This window comes from Ptiloglossa arizonensis, chromosome 1 (assembly GCF_051014685.1).
Source record: "Ptiloglossa arizonensis isolate GNS036 chromosome 1, iyPtiAriz1_principal, whole genome shotgun sequence".
NCBI classification, from domain to species: Eukaryota; Metazoa; Arthropoda; class Insecta; order Hymenoptera; family Colletidae; genus Ptiloglossa; species Ptiloglossa arizonensis.
This window is the reverse complement of record NC_135048.1, coordinates 28,129,791-28,154,663: the sequence shown is the minus strand read 5'-3', so window position 1 is coordinate 28,154,663 and position 24,873 is coordinate 28,129,791. Positions and strand designations below refer to the sequence as shown.

Below are 24,873 nucleotides of genomic sequence, written 5' to 3'. Positions count from 1 at the left end.
ATAGTAAAACGCCTTCAAAAATGTCCGTCTGGCACACTTGAGCAACCCGACACGCCCTCGAAATATTCTATAATTTCGCTGCTTTTTCGACCGTCTGCATAAAACATTGTGAGTACATTTTTAAAGAATCAAAAAAGTAGATCAATCCGACGATTTATTATTCAGTAAGATTAACGTAACATCGGATACCATTGTCGCATTAAAAGTACAATTTAAAAATTGAAGAAAATAACCTTCGAATAAAACAGAACTTCGAGAGAACATAATCACGCTTCTGATAAATAAGTTAATTCTTTTCAAACGCGTACGATGTCTCCGAGAGTAATTCCCTTCAATTTGGAATATTTCTAAATACCTAAACTTTTCAATAAAAAAAAAAAGTTACAAAAAAAATTTTCGTAACGCCCCATTATTATTTCGCTGAAATATTTCCTAACTATAAGTCAGACTATAAGAAATAGCGCAATGTTTTATGACAGCGTTTCGGTATCCCCCCGCGAGTGGTGCGTGCGACCGTGCAGTCAAAGGCGCCAGCCAATAGCAGCCGCATTCCGAGTCCGGGCCAAGCTCGGAGCTCGCCGGAACGCAGATCTCGTTGAGAAACGTCGTCACAGAGGCTTGCGCGCTATTCGAACGGGGGTACGGTCTTCGGTCGAAAGAATTCTGAATCGATACGAAGTGTAGTACGCGGGCACGGAGTTGAATGAAACGTTACGCGGTCTCCGTATGCGCCGTGTATGATGACAGCGTATCGCGCTTCCGGTGTAGTTACGTTTCATCCTTGAGCACGATTATTTGGTTCAGCGAGAAAGACTGACCAGCCGCGGTCGCGGTCGTCGCGTTAGCTGTCCGCCTGCGCGCTTGCGTACAAACGTATTACCGTCCGGCGAGGCTCGTGACTCACCGCAGAAGAATCACGATACGCCGGTAGGGTAAAAACCGCCTGGTCGTTTTCACGGGATTCTTTGCAATTACGCGCGACTGCGATCGGTTGCGCTCAATCGTGTACGCCGCTGTACGGGCGTTGCTGCTATTGCCCGGGTAGAAGCGTGTATCTCCCGCGAACGACAAGTACGTCGAATAAAGCGTTTAGCGGTCACGATGTCGCGACATTCTGTTGCCTACATTTTGCCGTCGTAACGCGGTCCGATCCAGTGAGTCATCGTTGCCATACGATTATTATACCCACGCTAGTAGAGAGCTCGTAGCGTCGACAATCGTCTCCGTTCATGCGCGTCGCGTCCAGCGACTATTTTGCCCGCGGCGAGTATTAATCATTGGCGGTGTCTTTTTCTCTCCGTTGGTTCCGGTGACGTGCAATTCCATACGGATTAGAAACGGAACGGCGAAAGCGCGAGTTCCGGGTGTGGAAAAATCGAGCCAGGTTGGAATCCCCGGACGAGAAAAACGAAATTGAAAAAAACTTTCGTTCCGAGAATCGACCTCTTTTTCTTTCATTTCAAAGGAAAACGAAACTTTACGTTGGTGAAAATTAAAAGTTGTATATTTTTTGTTTGTTTGTATCCATGCGAGAATATTACCAACAGATTGGCGAGATTTTTCCGATGAAAATGAGTACAAACACGACCTATTTCGGACGGTTTTTAATTCACCTCCCTCGAGTCGCTACTGGATAAGTTTCGAGGTTTGATTAAAAATGGTCCGAAGTGGCTCGTGTTTGGATTCATTTTTATCGGGAGCAGCTCGCGGATCCATCGGTTATGATTTTACGATGATGCAACGACGAATGCGGAAACTCCCGCACGAGTGGAAGAAATTCGATTACGATCGCGCGACATTTATCGTGCTCGTCCGGAACAGAGTCGGTACGCATTCCCGCGACGGTGCAGCGATAAGCGCGAAAATTTTCACGAGTTGATGAAATTCGATTCCGTCTGTGTAAATTTTATCGTGTGGGATCGTCGGTCGCACGAGTTCGGTTTCGCAACGCTCGAACGTAAAACGGCGATGCCGATGATTTCGCTTCAGTTTTTTGGGAAGAGATTGTTTCAGTTACCCGGGGAAAAATTGTTTCAGTTAAGTGGGAAAAGATCGTTTCAATTATCCAGGAAAAGATCGATTCAATTATCCGGAAAAAGATCGTTTTAGTTATTCGGAGAGAGATCGTTTCAGTTATCCAGAGAGAGATCGTTTCAGTTATCTGGGCAAAAGTTGTTTCAGTTAAATGCGAAAAGATCGTTTCCGTTATCCGGGGAAAAATTGTTTCGGTTAAGTGAGAAAAGAACGTTTCCGTTAACCGGGGAGAAATTGTTCCGGTTAAGTGGGAAACGATCGTTTCTGTCATCCGGAGAGAGATCGTTTCAGTTATCCGGGAAAAGATCGTTTCAGTTATCCGGGAAAAGATCGTTTCGGTTATTCGGAGAGAGATCGTTTCAGTTATCCGGGGAAAAATTGTTCCGGTTAAGTGGGAAAAAATCGTTTCGGTTAACCGGGGAGAAATTGTCCCGGTTTAGTGGGGAAAGATCGTTTCAGTTGTCCGGGGAGATTGCCGGTTAGTCGCGCGCGAGCGTACGGGTTCGACAACCTGGCAACGCGATCGGGAGACGCGAGAGGTTCGGTTAGCGGCATGTTTATTGGGTCGATGCCATAGCTGGTAATCGCGAGAGGCGCCACGCTTCCCTTTATCGATGCTCCTCGTCGAGGATGCACGCGTACGAAAGTAAAACGATCGATTCCGGCTCGCGGAGCAGCCAACTGCGGATAAACGAACGAGCCGGGACAAAAGTGTCACGGGTGCGCGTTTCGCCTCGCGATCATTGCATCAGGTGGTTAGCTACGCAGCAAGGTGGCGCGCCGCGCTCGGTAATTGACCGGAAACGTTGCTGCCGCTCGCGTATTCGTTTCGTTACAACCAAATGGCTTTCTTGTTTTCCAATCTCGCTTTTACGGTGCCAACCGAGTTTCCACGGCGGGCGCGCGGCTTCTATATATTCGGAGGAAGAAACGGGACAGCGTAGGAGGAAGGAAAAGGCCTTCGAAACGAAATTGAACGCTCTCGCAGTGGGAGCAACGTTAATTAACCAACCTCGTTTATCTAGGCTCGGTACGCTCGAGTACAGATAACATCGCGTAGATTACGTCCATCGAGTACGATCGCGCTATCGACCTTCCCGGACGAGTACAAGTAGAGAAGGTAGAACAAATTTCTCGTGACCCACTCGAACGATACGGATGATAATTCGCGAGATAGAAGAAGAAAAAAAAATCTCCGTGTTGCACCTTCGCTTCTATACAAAGACGAGCGAAATTTCAATCGAACGGTAAACCCAATATTCGAATAAATACAATTCCATCATTGAAATTTCAATTTCTATTCAACAAACGGATTAAAAATACAATCCTCTGTTCGAGACCTGTATCCCGATAGAAATTTTATCCGTACGTACGATTACTCAACATCCATAAGTCTTTTGCAAAAGTGTCGTTTGTCCTGAATTATTAAACAAGGCGCTCAGGCTGTCACGCAACAAGAAATATATTCCATCCTATTCTTAACTAACCACCAACTTCGACCAAGTGACCGTACAATTGTTTAAAATATTTTCCTTGATTCAACGTTCTCTCTGGATTAAAAATCTACCAAAACACCCGTGCTTTTAGGTAACGCCGGATAATTATTCGACAGAGAGACGAACTAGTAAAAAAAAAAGAAGAAAAAAAATTCTCCGACTCGCTCTTCAATCCGTCACCCCTGTCGTAACCCCCTTAATCTACGGTGCTCGCTGATCGCCGTCGTTAACGAGAGCGATCTCTGGCGAATCGCTCCGAGACCTTTGAAGAGACGTTTCTCAAATTGCCTCGTTGTTTCTCCTTTGTCGTCTCTGGCACCAGTGGGGGGCAGGGGAGCCCTCCGTGGGCTCAAAGGCGACGCTGAACCGAGCACGGCGTAGCCCGGAGAGGCAAGGAGGAGAGATACGTTCCTCGTAACACGTTCGCGTTCGTTGCTCGACTTTGGCCCCTTCGATCGCGCACGGGACGCGAGATGCTCGTGACGAATCGTTTTTCGTCGCACCGGCGACGTAGTTGGCGCGCTCACCTTTTTCACCGACCGACGTCCGTCACGCGAAACTGCGCTGCGAAAATTCGCAAACCCGAGCGAAATCGCCCGCGCTCGTCCGTGAGTGAGACGACGCTCACCGTGTCTCTCTCCTCTCGGCGTGGGTGCGGTGGCCGAAGCGTAGGTCGCGTCGAGCGAAGTATTTCAAAATCGAACACCGTCACGATACCTTTTTCGAATTTCTACGCGACCAAGGTCCCATTTGTCCCCCGACTTTTCCACGAGGCGTTTTCAACGCTTGTTGTTCGACCGAGACGCGAAAGGGACAGGAAAAAATTTCTTTAGACGCGATTCAACGGCGACGAGAAAAGGTCGCAGGACTCTTTGTGCGACTTTTATTTTTCGCGTATCGTCCCTGCTCTGAACGCGTCGGTGCCCGAGCTATTCTCAGGTATACACTCCTGTTCGTGAGTATCGGAACACCTTGTATTATTTCTCGTTTCGAGAAAAATACGGTTCTCGTTGTGGGCGTTATATATTTTTTTCCGTAACGCAACTTTTTCGACCTGACCTTTTTTTTTAAATATTATTTTTGAGGATTTCAAGTATCGTTTCAAAAATGTCTCTCCAATTGCAAAAGTCACGCCTATTAGTATCACGTCTTGTATTTTCAGGCGTTATATTTTTGTCGATAATACAAATTTTCAACGTGACCTTTTTTTTTTACATTATTTTTAAATATCGAAGTATCCGTTTGACACTTAAAAATGTTGATATTTTTCCAATTTCAAAGGTGATTTAATCCCTTAATATTTTCTTTCCCCCCTTACTTTGTCCATCTTAGTATCTGACTTCTTTCACCACATGAAACATCAAACGGGGGAATATTTCTCGGAGATTCTTTCATAAGTTTTACATTCGATGGTGTTCCAATGCTTCCGGACAGTGATGTACAGATTTGTACCCAAACGATAAAAAAGATACACACGACGACGTTAACCCTTTCCACTCGAGAGGAGATCCTCGATCGTCACTTAATTCGGTGTGCTTTCTCCAATTTGAAAAACAATCGTAGTTTGGAATCGAAATCAAAATTCAATCACTCCTTTCTTGTAAGATGTAAACATATCTATATGAAATGTTGAAAATGTTCCGTTTTAAATGATTAGATTGTTTAGAAAGTAATTTTTTTGGTGAAAATGAAACACAATTTTTTTAGAGTGTGTAAACATTTTATTAAATTATATACTCTCCATTTTGGAAAACGAAATGATTTTCCGAACAACCCAATAAGCTATCAATCATTTTATTGAAGTTTAATGCCTCGTGTAAGATTTTTCAGTCGATACATTTTGGTAAACAAATTTGTTTACTTAAAATTGAAATTTTAATGCACGTGTAAGATTGTTTAGGAATCTATTCAATAATTACACGATTTAAAACATTTTATCGAGGCGCTAGTGTTTCCGGTAGCAGAAAAGTTTCTAGTGCAAAGGGTCAAACGTCGAAAATGTCTCTATTCTCCCCCCCCCCCCCCCCCCCGATTCTCTTCCGTCCTCTGGTAATTGTCGACAGTTTTGGGATTCCCACGAGTGTGTCTCTATCGTGCGACGATGTCGCCACCGCGCGGCCGATTAGTCGAAAAACACGCCGCGCCCCCTTCAGGCGTTAATCACGATCGATTGTGTAATGTGAATTTTTTTTTTTTTTTTTTCTCTCTCTTACTTTTCTTTTTTCCAGCCGACACAATGTCCGTGGACAAGGAGGAATTGGTACAGCGCGCGAAGCTCGCCGAGCAGGCGGAAAGGTACGACGACATGGCATCCGCTATGAAGGCGGTCACCGAGACGGGAGTAGAGTTGTCGAACGAGGAGAGGAATCTGCTGTCGGTAGCGTACAAGAATGTCGTTGGCGCGAGACGTAGTTCGTGGCGAGTAATCTCCTCCATCGAGCAAAAGACGGAGGGTTCCGAGCGCAAACAGCAGATGGCCAAGGAATACCGGGAAAAGGTGGAGAAGGAGCTGCGCGAGATCTGTTACGATGTGTTGGTAAGAACTCACTACTCCCTTCTGTTTTCTGTCGTTCGTCGCCACCTTTCTTCCGCACCACCTCCTTTTTTTTTTGGAGGAGGATTCGTTGTCCTCCATCGCTTCCCTCTTGGTCCCTCTGACCTGGATTTTGGGCACGATTTTAGGTAGCTCGTGGTCGTTGAACAGATGGTAGATCTACAGTGTACGAGTTTAGATGGTTCAGAGTCGGTCGACGCGTTGTAGATCTACTGTGTTTGGTTTTGGGTAGTCTAGAGTTGTTTGACGCATTGTAGATCTACTGTGTTTAGTTCTGGCTAGCCCAGAGTCTTTGAACACATTGCAGATCTACTGTGTTAAGTTTTGGGTAGTCCAGAACACATTGTAGATCTGCTGTGTTAAGTTTTGGGTAGTCCAGGACACATTGTAGATCTATTGTGTACAACTTTGGGTAGCCCAGAGTCCTTGAACACATTGTAGATTTACTGTGTGCGATTCTAGGTAGCTCAGAAACCTTGAACACATTGTAGATTTACTGTGTTAAGTTTTGGGTAGCCCAGAATCCTTGAACACATTGTAGATCTACTATGTTAAGTTTTGGGCAATCCAGAGCACATTGTAGCTTTACTATGTGCAATTCTGGATAACCCAGAGTCATTGGACACATTCTAGATCTACTGTGTTAAGTTTTGGGTAGTCCAGAACGTATCGTAGATTTACTGTGTACAATTTGGGTAGCCTAGTTTCCTTGAATACAATGTAGATCTACTGTGTGCAATTCTGGATAGTCAACAGTCCTTGAATAAATTGTAACTCTATTATGCAAAGTTCTCGGTAGCTGTCAGTCGTTAAGTAAACTGTGGTCTACTGTGGAAAAGTTTGAGTAGACAACAGTCCACAAACTGTAGATCTACTATGAAAAAGTTTGAGTAGTCGACAATCCTCAAACTGTAGATCTACTATGAAAAAATTTGAGTAGTCAATATTCAATAGTCAATATTTGAGTAATCAAATTTGAGTAGTTCTTGAACAAATTGTGATCCACTGCGGAAAAGTTTGAGTAGCCACCATTCCTTAACAATCTGTGATCCACTGTGAGAATATTCGAGTAGTCGTCAATCCTGGAACAAATTGTAAATCTGTATTTCATCGTTCGAATCGTACATATTTAAAACGTCGAATCTCCCGCGTTCCATTAGTAGATATTTCTGTCTCCAGCCCCCGCGTGTTGATCGTTGTTACTCAATTTATACCCGCGTTTTGCTTATACAGAACATTTAACGCGTTAAGCTCCGCATCAATTTCGCGCGAGTTTCCATTCAAGCAGCGTGGGCCAGCCACGATCCACAATTTTGCATTCGTTGTACGCGTTTATAAGACACGATTTACAACATCCGTCTGACCACAAAAATAATTACCAAGAAGAAGGAAACCATCGATCGCCTACGGTGCGATGACTTCACCGTACACGATAATTATATACCTATTAAACATCGTTAAATATTTCACGACGCTGAACAGTGTTAAAGTTATCGAAACCGTCTAAAAGAAAAATTAGAAAGTGGCTCATCGATGGTCCACGTGGTTCTGAAACGCGTTAACCTTCGAAGGACTGACGTCGGGGGGCTGGGTCATTTATGACCCACGCCAAAATCGCGCCCAAACAGATTCCAAAATGTAATTTTTTCCCTGAATTTCACGAATAGGTTTATTCTAGAGAAAATATATAGGTTTGTTATAAACAATTTATAAATTATTATTGCAAAAATAGCATATTTAAAAAATAAAAAATATTTATTAATTTTCTGCACTGTTTCCACGCAAAATTGTATTTTCGCGAATACAACGATTATTACAAACGTGTCGTTGGCACTCTTTACACGCGGATGTTATCGTATATTTATCGCTTTTTCTTTTTAATACAAATATAATATACACGTATACGTAACCATTGGTTGATAATTCTAAACACACGGAAAAACTCTCGAAATGCTTCGACCGCTCTGTTGAACGTTTGAAAGACGACTAACGTTAGGGTCTCGAGTGACCCTTGCAACGTTATTCGGTTTGCAGCAAACTCGAACGAATTGTAAATCTGCAATGCAAAATACACGTAGTTCGTCCGATGGTGGCATAATTAATCAATTACACTCTTAACGCGGGAGTCCCACGTATCTCGTCCACAAAAGATATTCGCGAATTCGGCACCGATTCTGCTTACACCGTACAAACGTGTAATGTAACCCCCGATTGCATAATTATTTGGTTTAAAGCGGACTCGAACGAATTGTAAATCTAAAATGCAAAATATACGTAGTACGTTCGATGATCGTGGCATAATTAATCAATTGTAGACTCGTAACGAGTCTCGCGTATCTCGCGGAGATATTCCCCGGTAGAATTTGCATTACTCTGTTTCTCGTATCGAGATGCAACGTGAATGGAAAATTATTCGCTCGACTGGGTAAGAAATTTTAATTAATCGTAATATTTCTTACTCGTTGTTTTCTTGGAAAATTACACACACACACACACACACACACACACAGGTACACGCGCACAGCGGTAATAAACCGATCAAAGGAGGACGATTACGGTCGCGAAGTACGCGAGAATCTGTACCAGATCGGTCGTAGGCGATCAAGAAGGGAAAGAATGTTTGATACCGTTCTGCATTCCGTTTGCGTTCGTTCGACTCGAGGCACTTGGTATACAATTACATACATCGGTATCTCGCGTGCACATTCTGGATAAAATTCCAGTACACGCGCGCATCTGGTATTTTGTATTCTCGTTCGTTTCGACGAACAGCAGAGCGTTAGAGCGCGTGAACCCTCTAGTTGGTCTCGTTGACCGACGGTTCAAGGTGGATCGGCTTCACCGGCTGCACCGTGTAAGGTCGAAATAAACTCTTATCGCGACGCTCTTTGAAACCTGTTTTCTAATTGCGTTGCAATTATATATCCAGTTGTGCCGTTGTCCGTGGAATCCTCTTGGCGCGTCTCGCTTCCGCGCGCCACCATTTTGGACTACGTCCAACGTAACACGTACTGTTTCATAATTGCGCGCGTATTGTCGTGTTCCTCGGGACCGACGTCGAACGGTGTCGCGAATCGGTGGAAACGTTTAACCGAAACCGTGGAAGAGGATTCTCGTTGCAGAAAACGAGACTCGGGTTTCCGCGATCTCACGAACCGAGCGGCCACCATCGACCGCTTCTCCTCGACACTATTTTATACAGTACGTTGGGTTTCCAATTTATCGAACGTTGCGTGCTTCCTGGAGATTCCGTGAAAACATTTTTAGTCACAGATACTTGTATTTTGCTTACGTTGAAGTTGAAGTTTACGTAACGTAGAGAAATCTATTTTTTTTTTTTCTTTTTTAAACATTAGAACTACCGGTAGATTTTGGTATATTAACCCTTTCCACTCGAGAGGCGATCCTCGATCGCCACTTAATTCGGTGTATTTTCTCCAATTCGGAAAACCATCGTGGTTTGGAATTGAAATTAAAATTCAATTACTCCTTTCTTGTAAGATGTAAACATATCTATATGAAATGTTGAAAATGTTCCGTTTTAAATTATTAGGTTTTTTTTTGGTGGAAATGAAACATGAGTTTTTTTAGAGTGGTTAAATATTTTACTAAATTATATATTTTCCATTTTGGAAACGAAATGACTTTCCGAACAACCTAATAATTAGACGATTTGAAGGATTTCATCGAGGTGCTAGTTTCTGGTAGTGGAAAATGTTCGAGTGCAAAGGGTTAAAGTATCCCTCGTACGTGTCTCGGAAAAATCGATGATCGAGGAAAAAGAGGAACCTATGAAATTGATTATAGGCATAGAATGAAATAAGTTTTAACGTCTTTTGAAAATATGTTACGGAATTTAAAATAAATTTCTTTGTAAAAACAGTTGAATGCCAAAATGACTGGTTGGTAAATCTAGTGTTAAGTAACATCAATTTGAACACACACATAAACACGTAAAATCGAGTTTAATTTAGCGTAGATTGAGTCACTTTACTTAGTATGGTAACAGCTGATTTTAAATAACAAAGGATAGAGGAAGGATTTCGAAAATCGAGTTCGATTTGGTGTAAGCGGATTAATCTTATTTAAAACGGGAACAACCGATTTTTAAAGTTTCCTTAACATAAAAAAATGTTTATTTTTGTTACCGTTATTGAACGTCTTCGTATGGAGAAATATATATATATATATATATACTTCCCTATACGAAGAAGTTCAATAACGATAAAAAAATACGAGACCGAAGGCAAAATCACACTACGCCTCGAGCAAGCCGGAAACATTCTTCAATGGGTTTCTTGCATCGAGGTATTCGCGCCTCTGCGTCATCGTTCCGCCGGAGTGGTTCCCCCGAAGAATGTTTTTTCGGCGCGCGAATCAGTCCCGATGAGTGCCTCGATCGATCGATTCGATTATTCCGACCACAACTGGAAAACGTTCTTTCCCAAAGTTATCAAATTTGATCCAATATGCTTTAAAATTTTTTTTTTTATTTGTTTTCTGACCAGAACTGCAGAATGTCCTTTTCCAGGGTTTCAAAATTCAATCCAATACACTCTTGGATTTTTTTTCGACCAGAACTGGATAACAGACTTTTCCAAAGTTCCATAATTCGATCCAATACACACTACAATTTTTGTTCTAACCACAATTGGAGAACGTCCTTCTCCAGAATTCCAAAATTCAATCCATTACACTCTTAAATTTTTTTTGGTTTGTTTTCTGACCAGAACTGGAGATTATACTTTTCCAGGGTTTCAAAATTCGATTTTTTCCAATCAGAACTGGAAAACAAGATGCTTCTCCAAGATTCCAAAATTCGATTCAATACATTCTTAGATTTGTTTACAACCAGAACTGGAGAACGTTCTTTCCAACGTTTCAAAATTCGGCCCAATACGTTCTTGGTAATTTTTTTCTCACGATATCTCGCAGACTCTTCGATAAGTCACGTGGTGGGTATCGAGACGCGTGACAGAGACACGAGGAAGACGACGAGAGATGAAAAACGAGAAGATGTGTTCCAAGCCTTTAAGACTCGTCTGCAAAGCAATACCTACTGCCCGGCCGGGGATCGTTTTACTTATAGCGCGCGCGCGATCTTCTTTGTCGCGTTCGTCGCGTTATTCCGAGAGCTGGAAGAAGGCGGAGATCGCCCAACGGTTTGAATTTCACGCGGGTGAATTACGAGACTCTCATCTACTGTCTCGTCTTACGAGAGAGAGAGAGAGAGATCTCTCCCCGTCGTCCAGCGAGCGTGACAAAGCGTTTCAGGAAGCGAAATTGTGGTCTTCGACTCGTCGCGTCGTGTCTCAGCGACCGTTCTTCGAACTCGGAATTCCGATTGCAATTAATCGATGCGTCGTGTGGGCGTTGGGTTCGTTGTTCTTTCGGGCGCAGAATAGTGGCGTAACAGGTATTTCGTCGTGGCCGGGTGCAATGCTCGACGAGATGATATACGACCGTTCGGTTGTTAGACGTGTGCGTTTAGGTATCGTGGGCAAAGAATGTAGGGGAAGGGTCCACCTATAGTTCGTCCGACGAGACGAGATACGGAATACGACCAGTGCACGTGATCGGATCAGGGCCGACTTCACGATACTCGGACCCCTGTAATTACGTTGAACATTTTTTCTGAACTTCATTTTTACTATTCTTTTTTTTTTTGTAATTTAAATTATTTGATTTACATTTAAATTAAATGTATAATCAATGGCACACGTAACGAAAGAATTATTTTCTCGAACAATTACTTCTTAAAAAATATAATAAATTAGAATATTATTACATATTATATAAATTATAATTATAAAATTATTTTATAATAATTTTATATAATAATATATAATTATAAATTATATTATAAAAATATAGGGTAATAACGAGATTAATGAAATAAGTTGTATAATAATAATTTTTTTATTAAGTTATTTGATAATATATAATAATAATTTTTATTAAAAGTTTATTCTGTATCGCTATTTCGATTACTTTTATTACTATTACTGGTATTACGACCACCACCACCTCTAACCGAATAATCTTGGATTCGTTTAAAAAAAGATCGAACGATTCTAATTGAGCCAAGTGCCTCGAAAGAAGAAGTCGTGCAATATAAATTCTGTACGTTCTTTCAAACCGTTCAAAGAGCCTTCTATAAATGAGTAAGAGTTTTTCCTGGAGCTGGAGAAAATAGATCAATAGCTGTAGACCATTTAACTGATCACGCAGGCATTAATGTAAACATTGGTATCTCGTCTCTTTGGGTGGACTATAGTATCGACTATTTTTGTTTTTTCTCGTAACTCGAGACAAAGAACCGGTAGAGTCGATGAAACGAAACTTTTGAGAGAATAATTTATAGCACGAATAATACTCGATGATAGAAGGAAAATATTGTTCTTGGAATTTTTGTTTGTTGCAACTTGGGATAGAGTTGGTGAAATGCAACTTTTAAGCGAATAATTTATAGTTTTTAAAATATGCTTTCACAGACATAAAATAAAATAATTAATATGACCCTGATCACATGAGTCACGTGCATCGTGACTGTGCTCAACCTTCACATTGCACTCGTCTTCGTTGAATGATTCCTTTCACGAAATACATTCGGTTATTTCTTCAATGACTCAATGACTTCTTGTATACTACCTACTCCCACTCTTTTTTTTTTTTTACTTTTAAATACCTGGTGATAGAAATGAGAATTAATTTTTGTCGACATGAAGGCATCAAAATCTCTCTTGTTTTTCTTTTCTTTCATTATATTTTTCATTAATCCAACGATGGAAGTGAGAATCAATTTTAAACCTCCAATATTTATTTGCGATATTTTACTCGATCGAACCATCATTCAACGAGAAATAATCGTTGATTCATCGCACGAGAATCATCATTGAATAATTCAAGTTCTAATTTTTATTCAACCGGTCGGGAACAAAAAATCTCAATTTGCATTCGCTCGGTGACGAATAAAAAAAATTGTTTATTCGTTATCCGAGGTTTTCATCGATTACGGAATTTTATACTCGGATCGTGCACGAATATTACAAATATCCGGAAATGACGATGAAACGGAAGAGGAAACGACACGCCCTCTTCGAGTAGTCATCGCATACCTTCGCTATCGGAAACCGCTTCGCGAACGACGTTAAACGAATTTGTGTTATTTCCACGCGTAGAACTCGACCATTCGAACGAGTTTCCCCGTAAACAACGTATTACCGCGAAAAATAATTTCATTTCCCGATATCGAGGAACATCGTCCATTTCCAATCATTTTACTTCGATTTCCGCGTCGAGTATGTCAAAAGGGGTGTGGGGTGATAAAAAGTAGAACGAAACGAGAGTCTAAAGATTGAAAGAACGTTCGTGCACAACGATTAATTAGAACGTTGGTGTTGTAGGGACTCCTCGATAAGTACCTGATCCCCAAGGCTAGCAATGCCGAGAGTAAAGTATTCTACCTCAAGATGAAGGGCGACTACTACAGGTATCTCGCAGAAGTCGCCACAGGAGAAACAAGAAACGGTACGTACCTCACGATTTTTCATCGACTGCTAACTCCAACTTCCTATAAAAGAAATTTTTTTGAGAGGAGGGGGCGTTGAACGTCATTTTTTTTCTCTTTTTTTTTCTCTCTCTCAAATTCCATTTGTTATCGCGCCCTTTTCCAAAGCACACTTTATATATATAATATTCAAAATAAAATATATAGTATATATGATATTTAAAATAAAATATATAGTATATATGATATTTAAAACAAAATTTATAGTATATATAATATTTAAAATAAAATATATAGTGTATATGATATTCAAAATAACAAATATATAGTACATATAATATTTAGAATAAAATATATACTGTATATAATATTTGAAATAAAATATACAATATATATAATATTTAAAATAAAATATATAATATATATAATGTTTAAAATAAAATATATATTATATATAATGTTTAAAATAAAATATATAATATATATAATACTTAAAATAATATGTATGTAGTATTAGGTTGTTTGGTAAAAATAAAACGATATTTTTTAGAGTGCATAAACATTTTTATTAAATTATTTATTCTCCATTTTGGAAAACGCAATGACTTTCCGAACAACCTAATATATATAATTGAAGTAAAATATATAGTATATATAGTATTCGAAATGTGTATATAAAATCTTTTTATATATACATATGTACACGCACACCCCAATATACAGGCGTAGGTACATTTCACAATACGTTGTACCACGGAAGAAGGGACACGTTGTGTTTGTTACCTGTAGTCCCGATGTATTCGCACAAGGTCAACGCGCTTCTTTCTTCCTACCCACGGAAAGGTGCACAATACGCGCCATACCTGTGCACCACCTTATGAAAAGAAGAAGCACAGCTGCAACGGCAGATGTTCGACTTAAAGTGCCCCTGGCACATTGTTAGATTTATATGGATTTGAAAAATTCCGTGGTCGCTCGTTCGTTACCCACGGATAATAAAACCGCGTGGTGTAGCAGCAGTAGCAGCAGTAGTAGTAGCAGTAGTAGCAGTAGTTAGTCGTTGCCCTGAACTGTAAAGTGGAGAACCGTTGTCGCGGGAATTTATTTATCAATATCGATGATTCTCGGTGTCACCGCCGTTTACTAACTATTAACGTTCACGCGCTCTCTCGAGCACCGACGAAGAGAAGAGATCCGCGAATTCCGAAAATTCCGAAAATTCTTCGAACGCGTGCCAAAAATCTCGACGTCTCGCCGATATTCGTTAATAATAAACCGCCCCGTACCGCGATACATCGGCGATTGGAGAAGTCTCCGAAAGCGTAACGATCATTTTTACACGTAACATATACATATATAAATATATATATATCCAGCTGTGGTAGACGACAGCCAGAAGGCATACCAGGATGCGTTCGAAATCAGCAAGTCAAAGATGCAGCCTACCCATCCAATCAGGCTAGGTCTCGCCCTCAACTTCTCCGTTTTCTATTACGAGATCCTCAACTCACCAGACAAGGCCTGCCAGCTGGCCAAACAGGTATAATTCGCGAGGTTGATGACGTGTCGTCGGTAGCTCCTTTTTTTTTTTCTTTTTTTTTATTACAACGGTGTTGCGGGAGGATGCGCAAGGATGGGGTAGTGGTGCAGTGGAGGCAAAGAAAAACATCTATGTACATACAATTTCGCTTTATCGTACCCCGGTGGAGGGAGTTCAATTTTGTTCTCTGACTCGTTGATATGGGGATCCTTCGTGATCCAACGAGCGAGAGAGAGGACACCCGAGAAGCGAGTTTCTCGTGGAAAATTGCGTTTTCCCGGTCCCAGTCCTCCCCCATGTCCCAATTGTCGATATACCACCACGATCGACGCGGAGGTGTTCAGCGTGTCTCGAGTGAATAATAAATTTCGTGGAAGTTGTAATCTAGAATTTTTCCCCGGTTTGCATTGCAGCGGTAGTCGAGGATTCACAGAAGGCGTACCAAGAGGCGTTTGACATTGCAAAGTCAAAGATGCAGCCTACGCATCCCATCAGGCTCGGTCTTGCTCTGAACTTCTCCGTTTTTTACTATGAAATTATTAATTCTCCGGCCAGGGCTTGCCACCTGGCTAAACAGGTTAGGGCTCTTGAAAACGAGGGTTGTTTCACGCTTGGTTTTTATTTTTCTTTTTTTTTTTTTTTTTTTTTTTTTTTTTTTTTTTATTATTATTATTATTATTCTTTGCATTCGTGTGGAATCTACATGGGGAATGATAACAACAACGAGCGAGCGAGCGAATCTGGCTCGTAACAACTCGATGTACTCTACCCTCGGTGTCCATCTACGAGTGTGACGTTTTCGAGTGTTTTTTTCTTTTCTTTTTATTTTATTTTTATTTTTTTTTTTGTTTCTCTCTTGCTATTATTACTAACCCATTGAAAAAGAAACGAAAGAAGAGGAGAGGATATGTCTTTATGTTTGTTGTGGTGTGATTGCAATAACGTGTCTCCACTGTATCAATAACTATTCTTTGCATCGCTCTCAATCTGAATTAACCACGTACGGCGGGTATAGTTACCAGCGCGTTGTTTCTCTCCGAATGTGTTTTCTTTCCATTTTCAAACGCAAACTTCTCTCGCTGCCTTGCACGATACAAATTCGCGTTTACTCGATATGAACGAATTGAACGGGTACGGAAATGATCCGGCGAAAAAAAAAAAAAAACGTCTAATGTTTTTCCAACGCTAATTCAATCTTCTACGAACATTTCAGGCGTTCGACGACGCGATCGCGGAGTTGGACACACTTAATGAAGACAGCTACAAAGATTCCACGCTCATCATGCAACTTTTGCGCGACAACCTCACTCTTTGGACCAGTGACACGCAGGGTGAGCCGGACGAGCAACAGGAGGTCGGCGACAACTAACCTTCCTAAACTTAAGTCCTTTCTAACCTAATAAGAACATCCTATTCTCTATCGTCCCCCCGTCCCTTGAAGTGCTCACCCATCCATCCACCCGAGATCGATTTATCCATTCACCTGTCCTTTCGTCCCTCGCGTACCTCGTTTCCTTCTTCCTTCCTTCCTTTTACTCTCCCTGTCCCTACCTCCCGCACACACACGCCAACATACACACATACACGCACACACGATACACAGGCACACCACACCACATCACACAGACACCGTTCTCCCTCTGTCTCTAACTTACCCCAACCTTTGGCTACCTTACCCGTCGGTTCATCTTCCTACGTCTCCGTTCCTTACTTCCTTCCTTTCTTCCTTACTTCCTTCCTTCCACAGTCGCAAGACCCACCTTCGTCACCTTCCGAGTCCTTTTTTCCTTAATCTCCTCCTCGATAACTGACCTCTTTGTCCCAATGCGACCGCACACTGCTGCCGATGCAACCACCACAGCTGTTACGCCCCGGTTCAAAAGCTGGGACGCGAGAATCCCGCATTCTCGACCGTATCCTCTCCTCGAGGACCAACCGATAACCGCGTGTTCGTCGCCGTGTGTGTACGCTTCTCGATGGAAGGGAGAGTCGAACGGGAACAGGAATAATAGAAAAAAAAAGAAAACAATAAAGAAAGTTAACGGGAAAAAGAACAAACGAACAAAAAGAATTGTTAACAAGGAAACGCAAATTCGGGGGAATTTGACCGTTTGCTTCCGAAGCGAACGAAAAAAAAGTATAATATCGCGTCGTTGTGCGCACGCGCACGGTCCTCGATGGAAGGAAACGATCGAACATCGCGATAATCGCCCAGTCTCTGGCACCGAAATTTTTCCGAGAAGAACGTATCTACTCGTGTTTGTACGGAAGAATAGGAAGGAGCAAATTGTGGATGAACAGAGGAAAGGACAGGAAGAGTATTGTTTCGCAAACTCTGTCTCGTCGTACGACGTTTGTTGAAAAAACACGGTAGTCGCGAGGACGCACGGGCGAAATAAATTATAAAGGAGACTGTAACCGAGAAACGATGAAGGCACGCGAGAAATAAAAAAGAAAAAACAAGAGAAAATTGTGTCGGTGGTACATACGAGAGAGAAAAGAAAAAAAAATAATTAACGAAAAGCTAGTCTTTGCGGGGCGCGTGAAGAGAGAAAATTGTATATCGTTGGGACGAGACACGGGATGCGAAGAATAACCATAAAACACTGTCACTCCCAGATCTGCTCACTATTTACCATCTAAAATATCGCTAAAAGAAAAAAAAATGAAAAAATGAAACCGAGGTTTGAGAAGAAACGAAGACAAAGGGAAAAAAAGCACGCATGAATCTAACTACATTATATCCAGTTGTCATTAAATTAAATTTCACATTGTCTAGCAAGTACGATATTATTATACGAAGGGAAGAACGCAGGAGGAGAAAGGAGAGTAAAAATACATTAAGTTATTAAGTTCCAAAACAACATCGGTGGTGACTTACTTTTACATTCGATACTTTTCTTCTTTTTTTTTTTACGTATTGCACGTTACCGTTATTTAAGACGCTCCCATGCGCGTGTGTGCGAGCACACCAAACAAACAAACACACACACACACACACACGAATACAGATACACACGACCGTACGTTTCGCGCGCACGCGACACACATTCGCTTTCCTTTTCCTTCATTGGAATTGTATTCGGAGAACGTGTGAAACGTTTATTAACTTCTTGCATACTTGTTTGAAAACATCTCGAATTTCCGTACGTGCAATCGTCACTAGATTGCGGTTTCATTGTCTATTGTCGCGTGCAATTGCGGTGCATCGAGGTGAGTGAAACGCCGTGAAAGTTTCGGGACACGTTTTTTTTATTATTTTTTTTTTTTTTTTAATTTTCTTTTTTTATTTATTTGAAATCCTACACACGCCGCTATTGACCGTCCGTTGTTGCGCCAGTGCACGAATATTGAAGAGGAAAGGGGACATCAATATATTTTTTTTCTTCTTTTTTCGAGCGACCGATCTATCACGCGACGATCTTTCAGAAATTTTTCTTATCCCAAACTTCCCGACTCTCGACTTACTCTCGCACCCTCTTGATCACCCTCCTCTCTCTCTCTCTCTATCTCTCTCTCTCCCCTGTATGTATATATACATATATATGTGTATATATATATATATACATACAGATATATTATACACGATAATATATATACAACAGATATTTACCGCCGATTTGATACACTCCTGTCGCAATGAAAGAAAGGAAAAGAAGAAAACGAGAACGAATTGTGTACGCGTATAAAAGAAAAAAAAAAAATTATATCGTCCCGATGTTCTCTTTAACATATATGTATATATATATATTCAGTTTATAGACACGATCGATCTCGTGGAAATTGTCGATAGCTCGAATATCATTCGTTGTTTCCCGCAATTCCATCAATTGTGTAATCGTTTTCCGGACTATCTATCGCGTAGAATAACGTTTTTTCAATTCGACTCGCGACAGAAACGATACAAGTTTTTTCACGGTATTTCTTTTAATTCGAAGAAAAACATCTCGAACCGAAACATCATTGAATCGTCACGCAAAAATTGGGAAGGATTCTTTGCTGGTTTCTCGGGGCGACGGATTCAACAGGCTGATCAGAAACGTGTAAACGGGTCCGATCGCCTCGACCGAAACCTCGACAAAACGATTTAAAAGAAATGAAAAAAAAAAAAAACAAAACAAAACGAGGGACACATTACCCGTTGCCATTCTGCAAATAGAGAAAGAAAAAGAAGGAATCCGACGATAAAAATCGAAATCGACGCGTCCGAATGCAACGGATACGCTCGGTCCAGGGGCGGATTGATATGTATATATGTACGAACTAATTGCTTCTAATTATTTGAGGGCCGCGAGAAAAAGTCATTTTTACGTTTTTACATACAAATTCTATGCGAGAAATTTCAGTTTTCTCCGATTAAATAAAAGAAAGAAAGAAAGAAAGGAAAAAAAAATAATAAAAAATTCCATTTGTTTCTATGTTAAACCAGTTAACTTTTTTTTACGATATACAAAATAAATAAATATCAAATACGTTTTCGCTTTGGTTTTGTTTATTACACTTTATTCTTTTGTCGCAAATCGGCTCAGGTCCTTGAACATCCACCGTCCGCCTCTGGTTCGGTCCATTCCATCCCGTATCAATGCTAAAGCAAAAAAAAAAATTGTGTCGCATTCTTCGTCTCGTATGGCACATATACTTGTAAGTACATGTAATATACGCGCGCCTATTCCCCCCACCCAACCCCCCAGCCCCTCATCTCTAAGAAACAAACACACTAAAAAACGTAAATGTGTACTACATGGAAACAAGTAACGATTTATCGATATTACAACGTGTGTGTGGGTAAACGTATTCCTGACGTGTTGTATCTTTCGATGTGTCCGTGTTTTCTGTCGTACCGTACGAACGAAAGCGAATGAACGTTACCGGGAATAAAGAACAAGTCGATTTTGCAATGGTAGCCGTGTAAAGATCGATTTCGAACGGTTTCCACGTGATTGGTTACATCGGGGAATCGATGGCGGTAGTAGCGGTTACTATCGGGATCGATGGGAAGCTTTCATTCGCAGAAGCTGAACGAGCCGCGCGCTTTCTACGTTATTTATCGTTAATGTATCAGTTACCGATGCAAGAGAGACTAAAAAGTGAGAATGAAACGATGAAGGGGTGCAGAAAGATCTTCGAGAGAGCATCCTTGAAACCAGTTATAGAGATGGGCCAGCTGAGCGGGACCGGGTAGCTGTTACGTCACGAAACTATACAACCCTGATGATCATTCGAGGTAACGAAGTCATTCGTTTGCTGCCGGTTACGATATTGGTCTCGTTCTCGCGCAGCAGGTCCAAATGCTATATTTGTACTATTCTACCATTTTTTCGCTAAAACCATAACCGTGGTTCGAGACCCTTCCTTTGTCCTGTTTAAATTCCTAAACCGTCGACGTTCGTTCACCAACTGTTCCAAAACGCATATTCCTGCCCCTCTATATGGAACGTCAATTCGATTCAATCGACGCTCGGACCTTACTGCCTTGCGTTTCTTTCAGTTTTAAGATATGTAAATGTTACATCTTTTCATTTATTTATTTATTATTTTTTTAATATATATACATATATATATTATATATATATATAATCATGGCAAGTTTACACGATACATAAGAAAAGAGCGAATATTCTTCGCAGGTTACAGAGATCTTTCCTACTATGATTCGCTTTTTTTTTTTTTTGGTCTCTTCCTGCGCCATCTTCCTTTGGCATCCCCTCCCATTCGTCTTTTTATTTAATCGTATCGTGGGTTTACAATGAATATATCAATTGTCAAAATGTTTATCGTTTTGCGTTATAGTTATGTACGACGAAACGTCGTCTTTCATTCCGATTACAAATGTCCTTTGATTCATCAGAAATCTCGCTCCACACGTTGAAGAAGTTAGCCTCCGAAAGAAAGAAAAAAACCACTTCCAAAACCTAATTCATCCGCTGAATCTCCCTGATTTCCTCTTCCTGACTTACGTTGTTCTATTTGTATTTATCATCAACCATCGTAATTGTAAATTATAATTATTATAAACGTTTACACGAAATAATAAATTCTGATAAAATGTCTAAGAGAAAAGAACACTATAACCTCGGTTGCCTTGCTCCAGCAGTATCATCGGGTTCTAGAAAGCGATGTCATCGGGCTCGGTGATTGCGAGGATCATGGTGAAACGGAGATAGAAGTGAAAGATATGCGGAAGCCACGATGAACGTGTATAAAGCTTAGATGAACAGAGCTGAAAGTCGATCGTACGTGTTTTCCTACGTTGCATTCAGCGATGATACATCGATAATTGTTGCGAGAGAAAGAGAGAGTGAGACAGAGAGAGAGACAGCACGTTCGTCGCGATGCTTGCAGACAATCTTTTTTGCCAATTTGCGGTCTGTACTGGAATTCACTGTCGCAAACGTAAGCTTATTTTTAAATTCTGAACACCAATGACAATTTCTGAAACGATTTTTGAAAAATTATTCCTTTGAGCACGCATTTACTGAAATACAGTGCAATCGACAGGAATTGGAAATAAACGATCGATTATGTGCATCGAGTTTGATTGTCACTTACGCATCGGACAGTATTCCGAGGACAGATTTTAAAATTTGGTTTCAAACGCTACGGAGGTGTGTGAGCACAAGTGTTCCTATGCGATAAGTATTCTTCGTTACTATTAGCGTTATTACCGTCATCAGTCATCGCCGTCATCATCGCTATCGTTGGTTCGAAGTTTGTCACACTTAGGTTAGAAAGGATTAGGGTAGGTAAGATGTTCGTTTGGGCATGAAACAGACCGTTCGATTTTTCTGTTTCCTTTTTTTCTCACGTTGACTCGAACGAGGAAAGATCCATGGATGAAGAATTTAATTCCGACGTTACGGATCGCGTACAGTGTGCGGTGATTTCCATCTGTGCGAATAGAGACACGAGAGAGGAGAATCAAAGGCTGGCCACTCGGGTAAAAAAAAGAAACGTGCGAAAAGGATCGTTTCGGATTCGGTGAAACACAGGATCAATGGAACGATCGATCGCAGCGCTCGGCAAACTTTTTCGTCGACGTATACGTTATCAATTACAAATTGCTGATTATGAGTATCATCGCGTTAGACGTATTTACCTTATTCCGTTTTTTCGTGTCGAAGATACGTCTACATGTATACTTATATACGCGATTACGCATTATGTAGATACTATACATACATATATGAAATACTATGTATATGTACGTGCCTTTTCGGACAAGAAGGGCCTATCTAAGGTTAATCATGCTACGTTTTTTGCACAATTTATACGCGTAACTGGTAGAAGGATCTTTTGCTAAGAGTAGCCGACTACTATGAAATTAAAAAGAAAATAAGGAATGTAAACAAAATGGCTTTCCCCGCTCGAATCGAAGACTAAACAAAAAAAAAGAGTGCAGCGTCTCGCAGCAAGAATAAAGAAAGAAGAAAAACTGTCGGATCAGTGAATCTCAACCCAATAAATCTATTGCAAAGCTTCGAAACATTCGTTGGGTGATTCAACGAGGTCGAATTGAACGTTTAACGTCCAGAACGTGGTTGAGAGTCCCTGAATCGGACGCGAGCATCGTTTTCGTCAAGTACGTAGAAATCGGTACGTAGAAACGTTATTCCCAGGTGATGGCGTCGAAACTCGAAGAGTCTCGGATCTCAAATTCGTGACTGGTTTCTATTCGATGATCGTCGTCGTCGTCGAACATCGATGCGTTCAAGCTTTCGCGGCTGTACCCTGAGAATTTCCTCGACACGATCTCGTGTCGTCTGTATGCGACGCGACTGTTATTATTATTTGTTTTTTGTTTATTATTATCAGTACTATATTCTAACAATTCGAAGAATTTTCTCATTTGCAAATTCAAATTTTCTCCTCTTGTTACCCTTTATATAATTTTACGTGATACTTTGTTCTCGCGAGCTGAAAAAAGAAATTGAAAAAAAAAGTAAATAAAAACGCATCGCATACATTGCAACACGCGATCGTGAACATAACTGTCGTTTACGTAATACGTTTCTTTTCCTTCGATTTCCACGAGTTTCGCTGTCGATAAGAAGTTTAAGGTTTGACAAAATTGAGCGACGTACGAATTTGACGCGAAGCGTCGAGATTGCGTGTAAAATGATGAAATCGTGTATCATACTGAATCGACAATTATACGTTTCTATCCTACTTACAAATATTCCTTTATATACACCCGTTGATTTTTTTTTTATTCTTCTTTCTAACGATTGCCGAAAACGATTGTTCGGTGTGCGTGAGACGAGAAGGGAAAAACTTTAAACGATTTCACGTTCACTCGTGAAACGATGATATCTGATGAAATTGCATGACGAAATAACATATCGTGTACGGTAAACGACCCCGGAGTCGTGCCTTTTGACCGTGGTCGGTTTGCGTACTTTCTATGCGAGATGAATCACTTTCGATATAAGGAGCCAATGAATCTCAATCTCTAGGGCTGATCTTGATGAACAGTAACGGAAAAAGTTGGAAATACGGTTAAAGGTAAATCAATTTTATATTGAAACGGTCAATGGGGCACTATCTAGGAGACCTTGCTTCAGACAAGATTAGATGTTACAAGGATTTTTTTTGCGTGGTAACCTCGTAAAAATCGGCTACTGTACGTAGTAATCGGGCGATAGTGTCTAGATAAAGAGAAAAAAAAATATTTTTTTTTTTAATTATTTTTGGATTAGTTATTCCACGAGTGTAGCCTTATTATTCGGCTATTGGTCAGCTTGAAAAAAAATGTGACGAAGTTCTATAGAAATGAAGTTTATAAATAAAACTGTAGCAGCAACGTACGAGGCCCTTTCATTTTTCCCATACGAAATTGGGTGACTGGTTGATGGGCTTTTTAGGAAACGAGGTAAGTACGAGCCGGACGACACGTAGTTGTTTGCTTCGAATCTTTGGATCTCTGTGGATGGTAGCTAACGAAAACAATGCCCTTATTATTGCAAACGATAAGATTAGATCCTCGATATCTGATGTTAAAATCTAATTATTTTCTGTAATTGATAATTGTTAATTGTCACTGATCAAAAATCAAAGTCATCGATTAATCAGTGTCTACTTATCCAACGAATTTGAAAGATGAGCTCGTGACGAGCCAAATTATGTTCACTTACACGTATGTACAGCAAAAAATGTGACGGAACATAAGTATCGAGCACGAAGTTAAAATATTTCGGACATGTATCGGCAAGATGCAATCGAAATAAATATTTGGAGCTATTTATTTTTTAAATGTCTATTATTAGAAATAAAAATGACAAAGTGTCAAAGACCTAGAACGGTGGTATAAAAATATTCTTGTATATGGCGCTCAATGAGCTTCTCGTATTGAATTATTATTAGTAAGAACGAATCATATTACTTCTCGATCATCGATATTACAATGGCGGCCGAATCGAGACGCAAAAACATCTCATCTTTTTTTGACACTGCTTTCAAGCGTACAGCGAGGATATACGGAATCTTTTACAATGTTTAGTTATCAATTTTCTTTAGACCACTTTAATATATTTTCTAATGCTGGTTATTCTTATTTTGTCAATCATAAGGAGAACGTTAGTTAAAGTTAAAAGAGTTCAATGGATGAGATTTAAAATAGTTTCCGGGAGCACAGCGGGAGCAACGAAGCGTGATTATTGGTGGACGCGTGTGCCACTAACACCATCTACGGACGTTTCCTAAATTTGTTTCTACGTAGAGTGGGGTGACGAGAAGCAACTGA

At 40.7% G+C, this 24,873-nt stretch overlaps 1 protein-coding gene across 4 annotated transcripts in view; it reads left to right on the top strand.

The window, feature by feature from the left end:
- 14-3-3zeta (tyrosine 3-monooxygenase/tryptophan 5-monooxygenase activation protein zeta) overlaps positions 1 to 17,625 on the top strand; it is a 46,402-nt gene extending 28,777 nt beyond the window's left edge. For 2 of the 4 annotated variants that reach the window (XM_076304313.1, XM_076304229.1), the window contains exons 2-5: positions 5,759 to 6,066; positions 13,491 to 13,614; positions 14,971 to 15,134; positions 16,348 to 17,625. In XM_076304313.1, coding sequence (XP_076160428.1) covers positions 5,767 to 6,066; positions 13,491 to 13,614; positions 14,971 to 15,134; positions 16,348 to 16,503 — 744 coding nt within the window. In that variant the 5' untranslated portion in view covers positions 5,759 to 5,766 and the 3' untranslated portion in view covers positions 16,504 to 17,625. Of the gene's footprint in view, positions 1 to 4,298; positions 4,470 to 5,758; positions 6,067 to 13,490; positions 13,615 to 14,970; positions 15,135 to 15,547; positions 15,712 to 16,347 lie in introns of those variants that run through there. The other 2 variants (XM_076304392.1, XM_076304469.1) reach the window with 2 other exon arrangements.
- Positions 17,626 to 24,873: the final 7,248 nt, after the last annotated feature.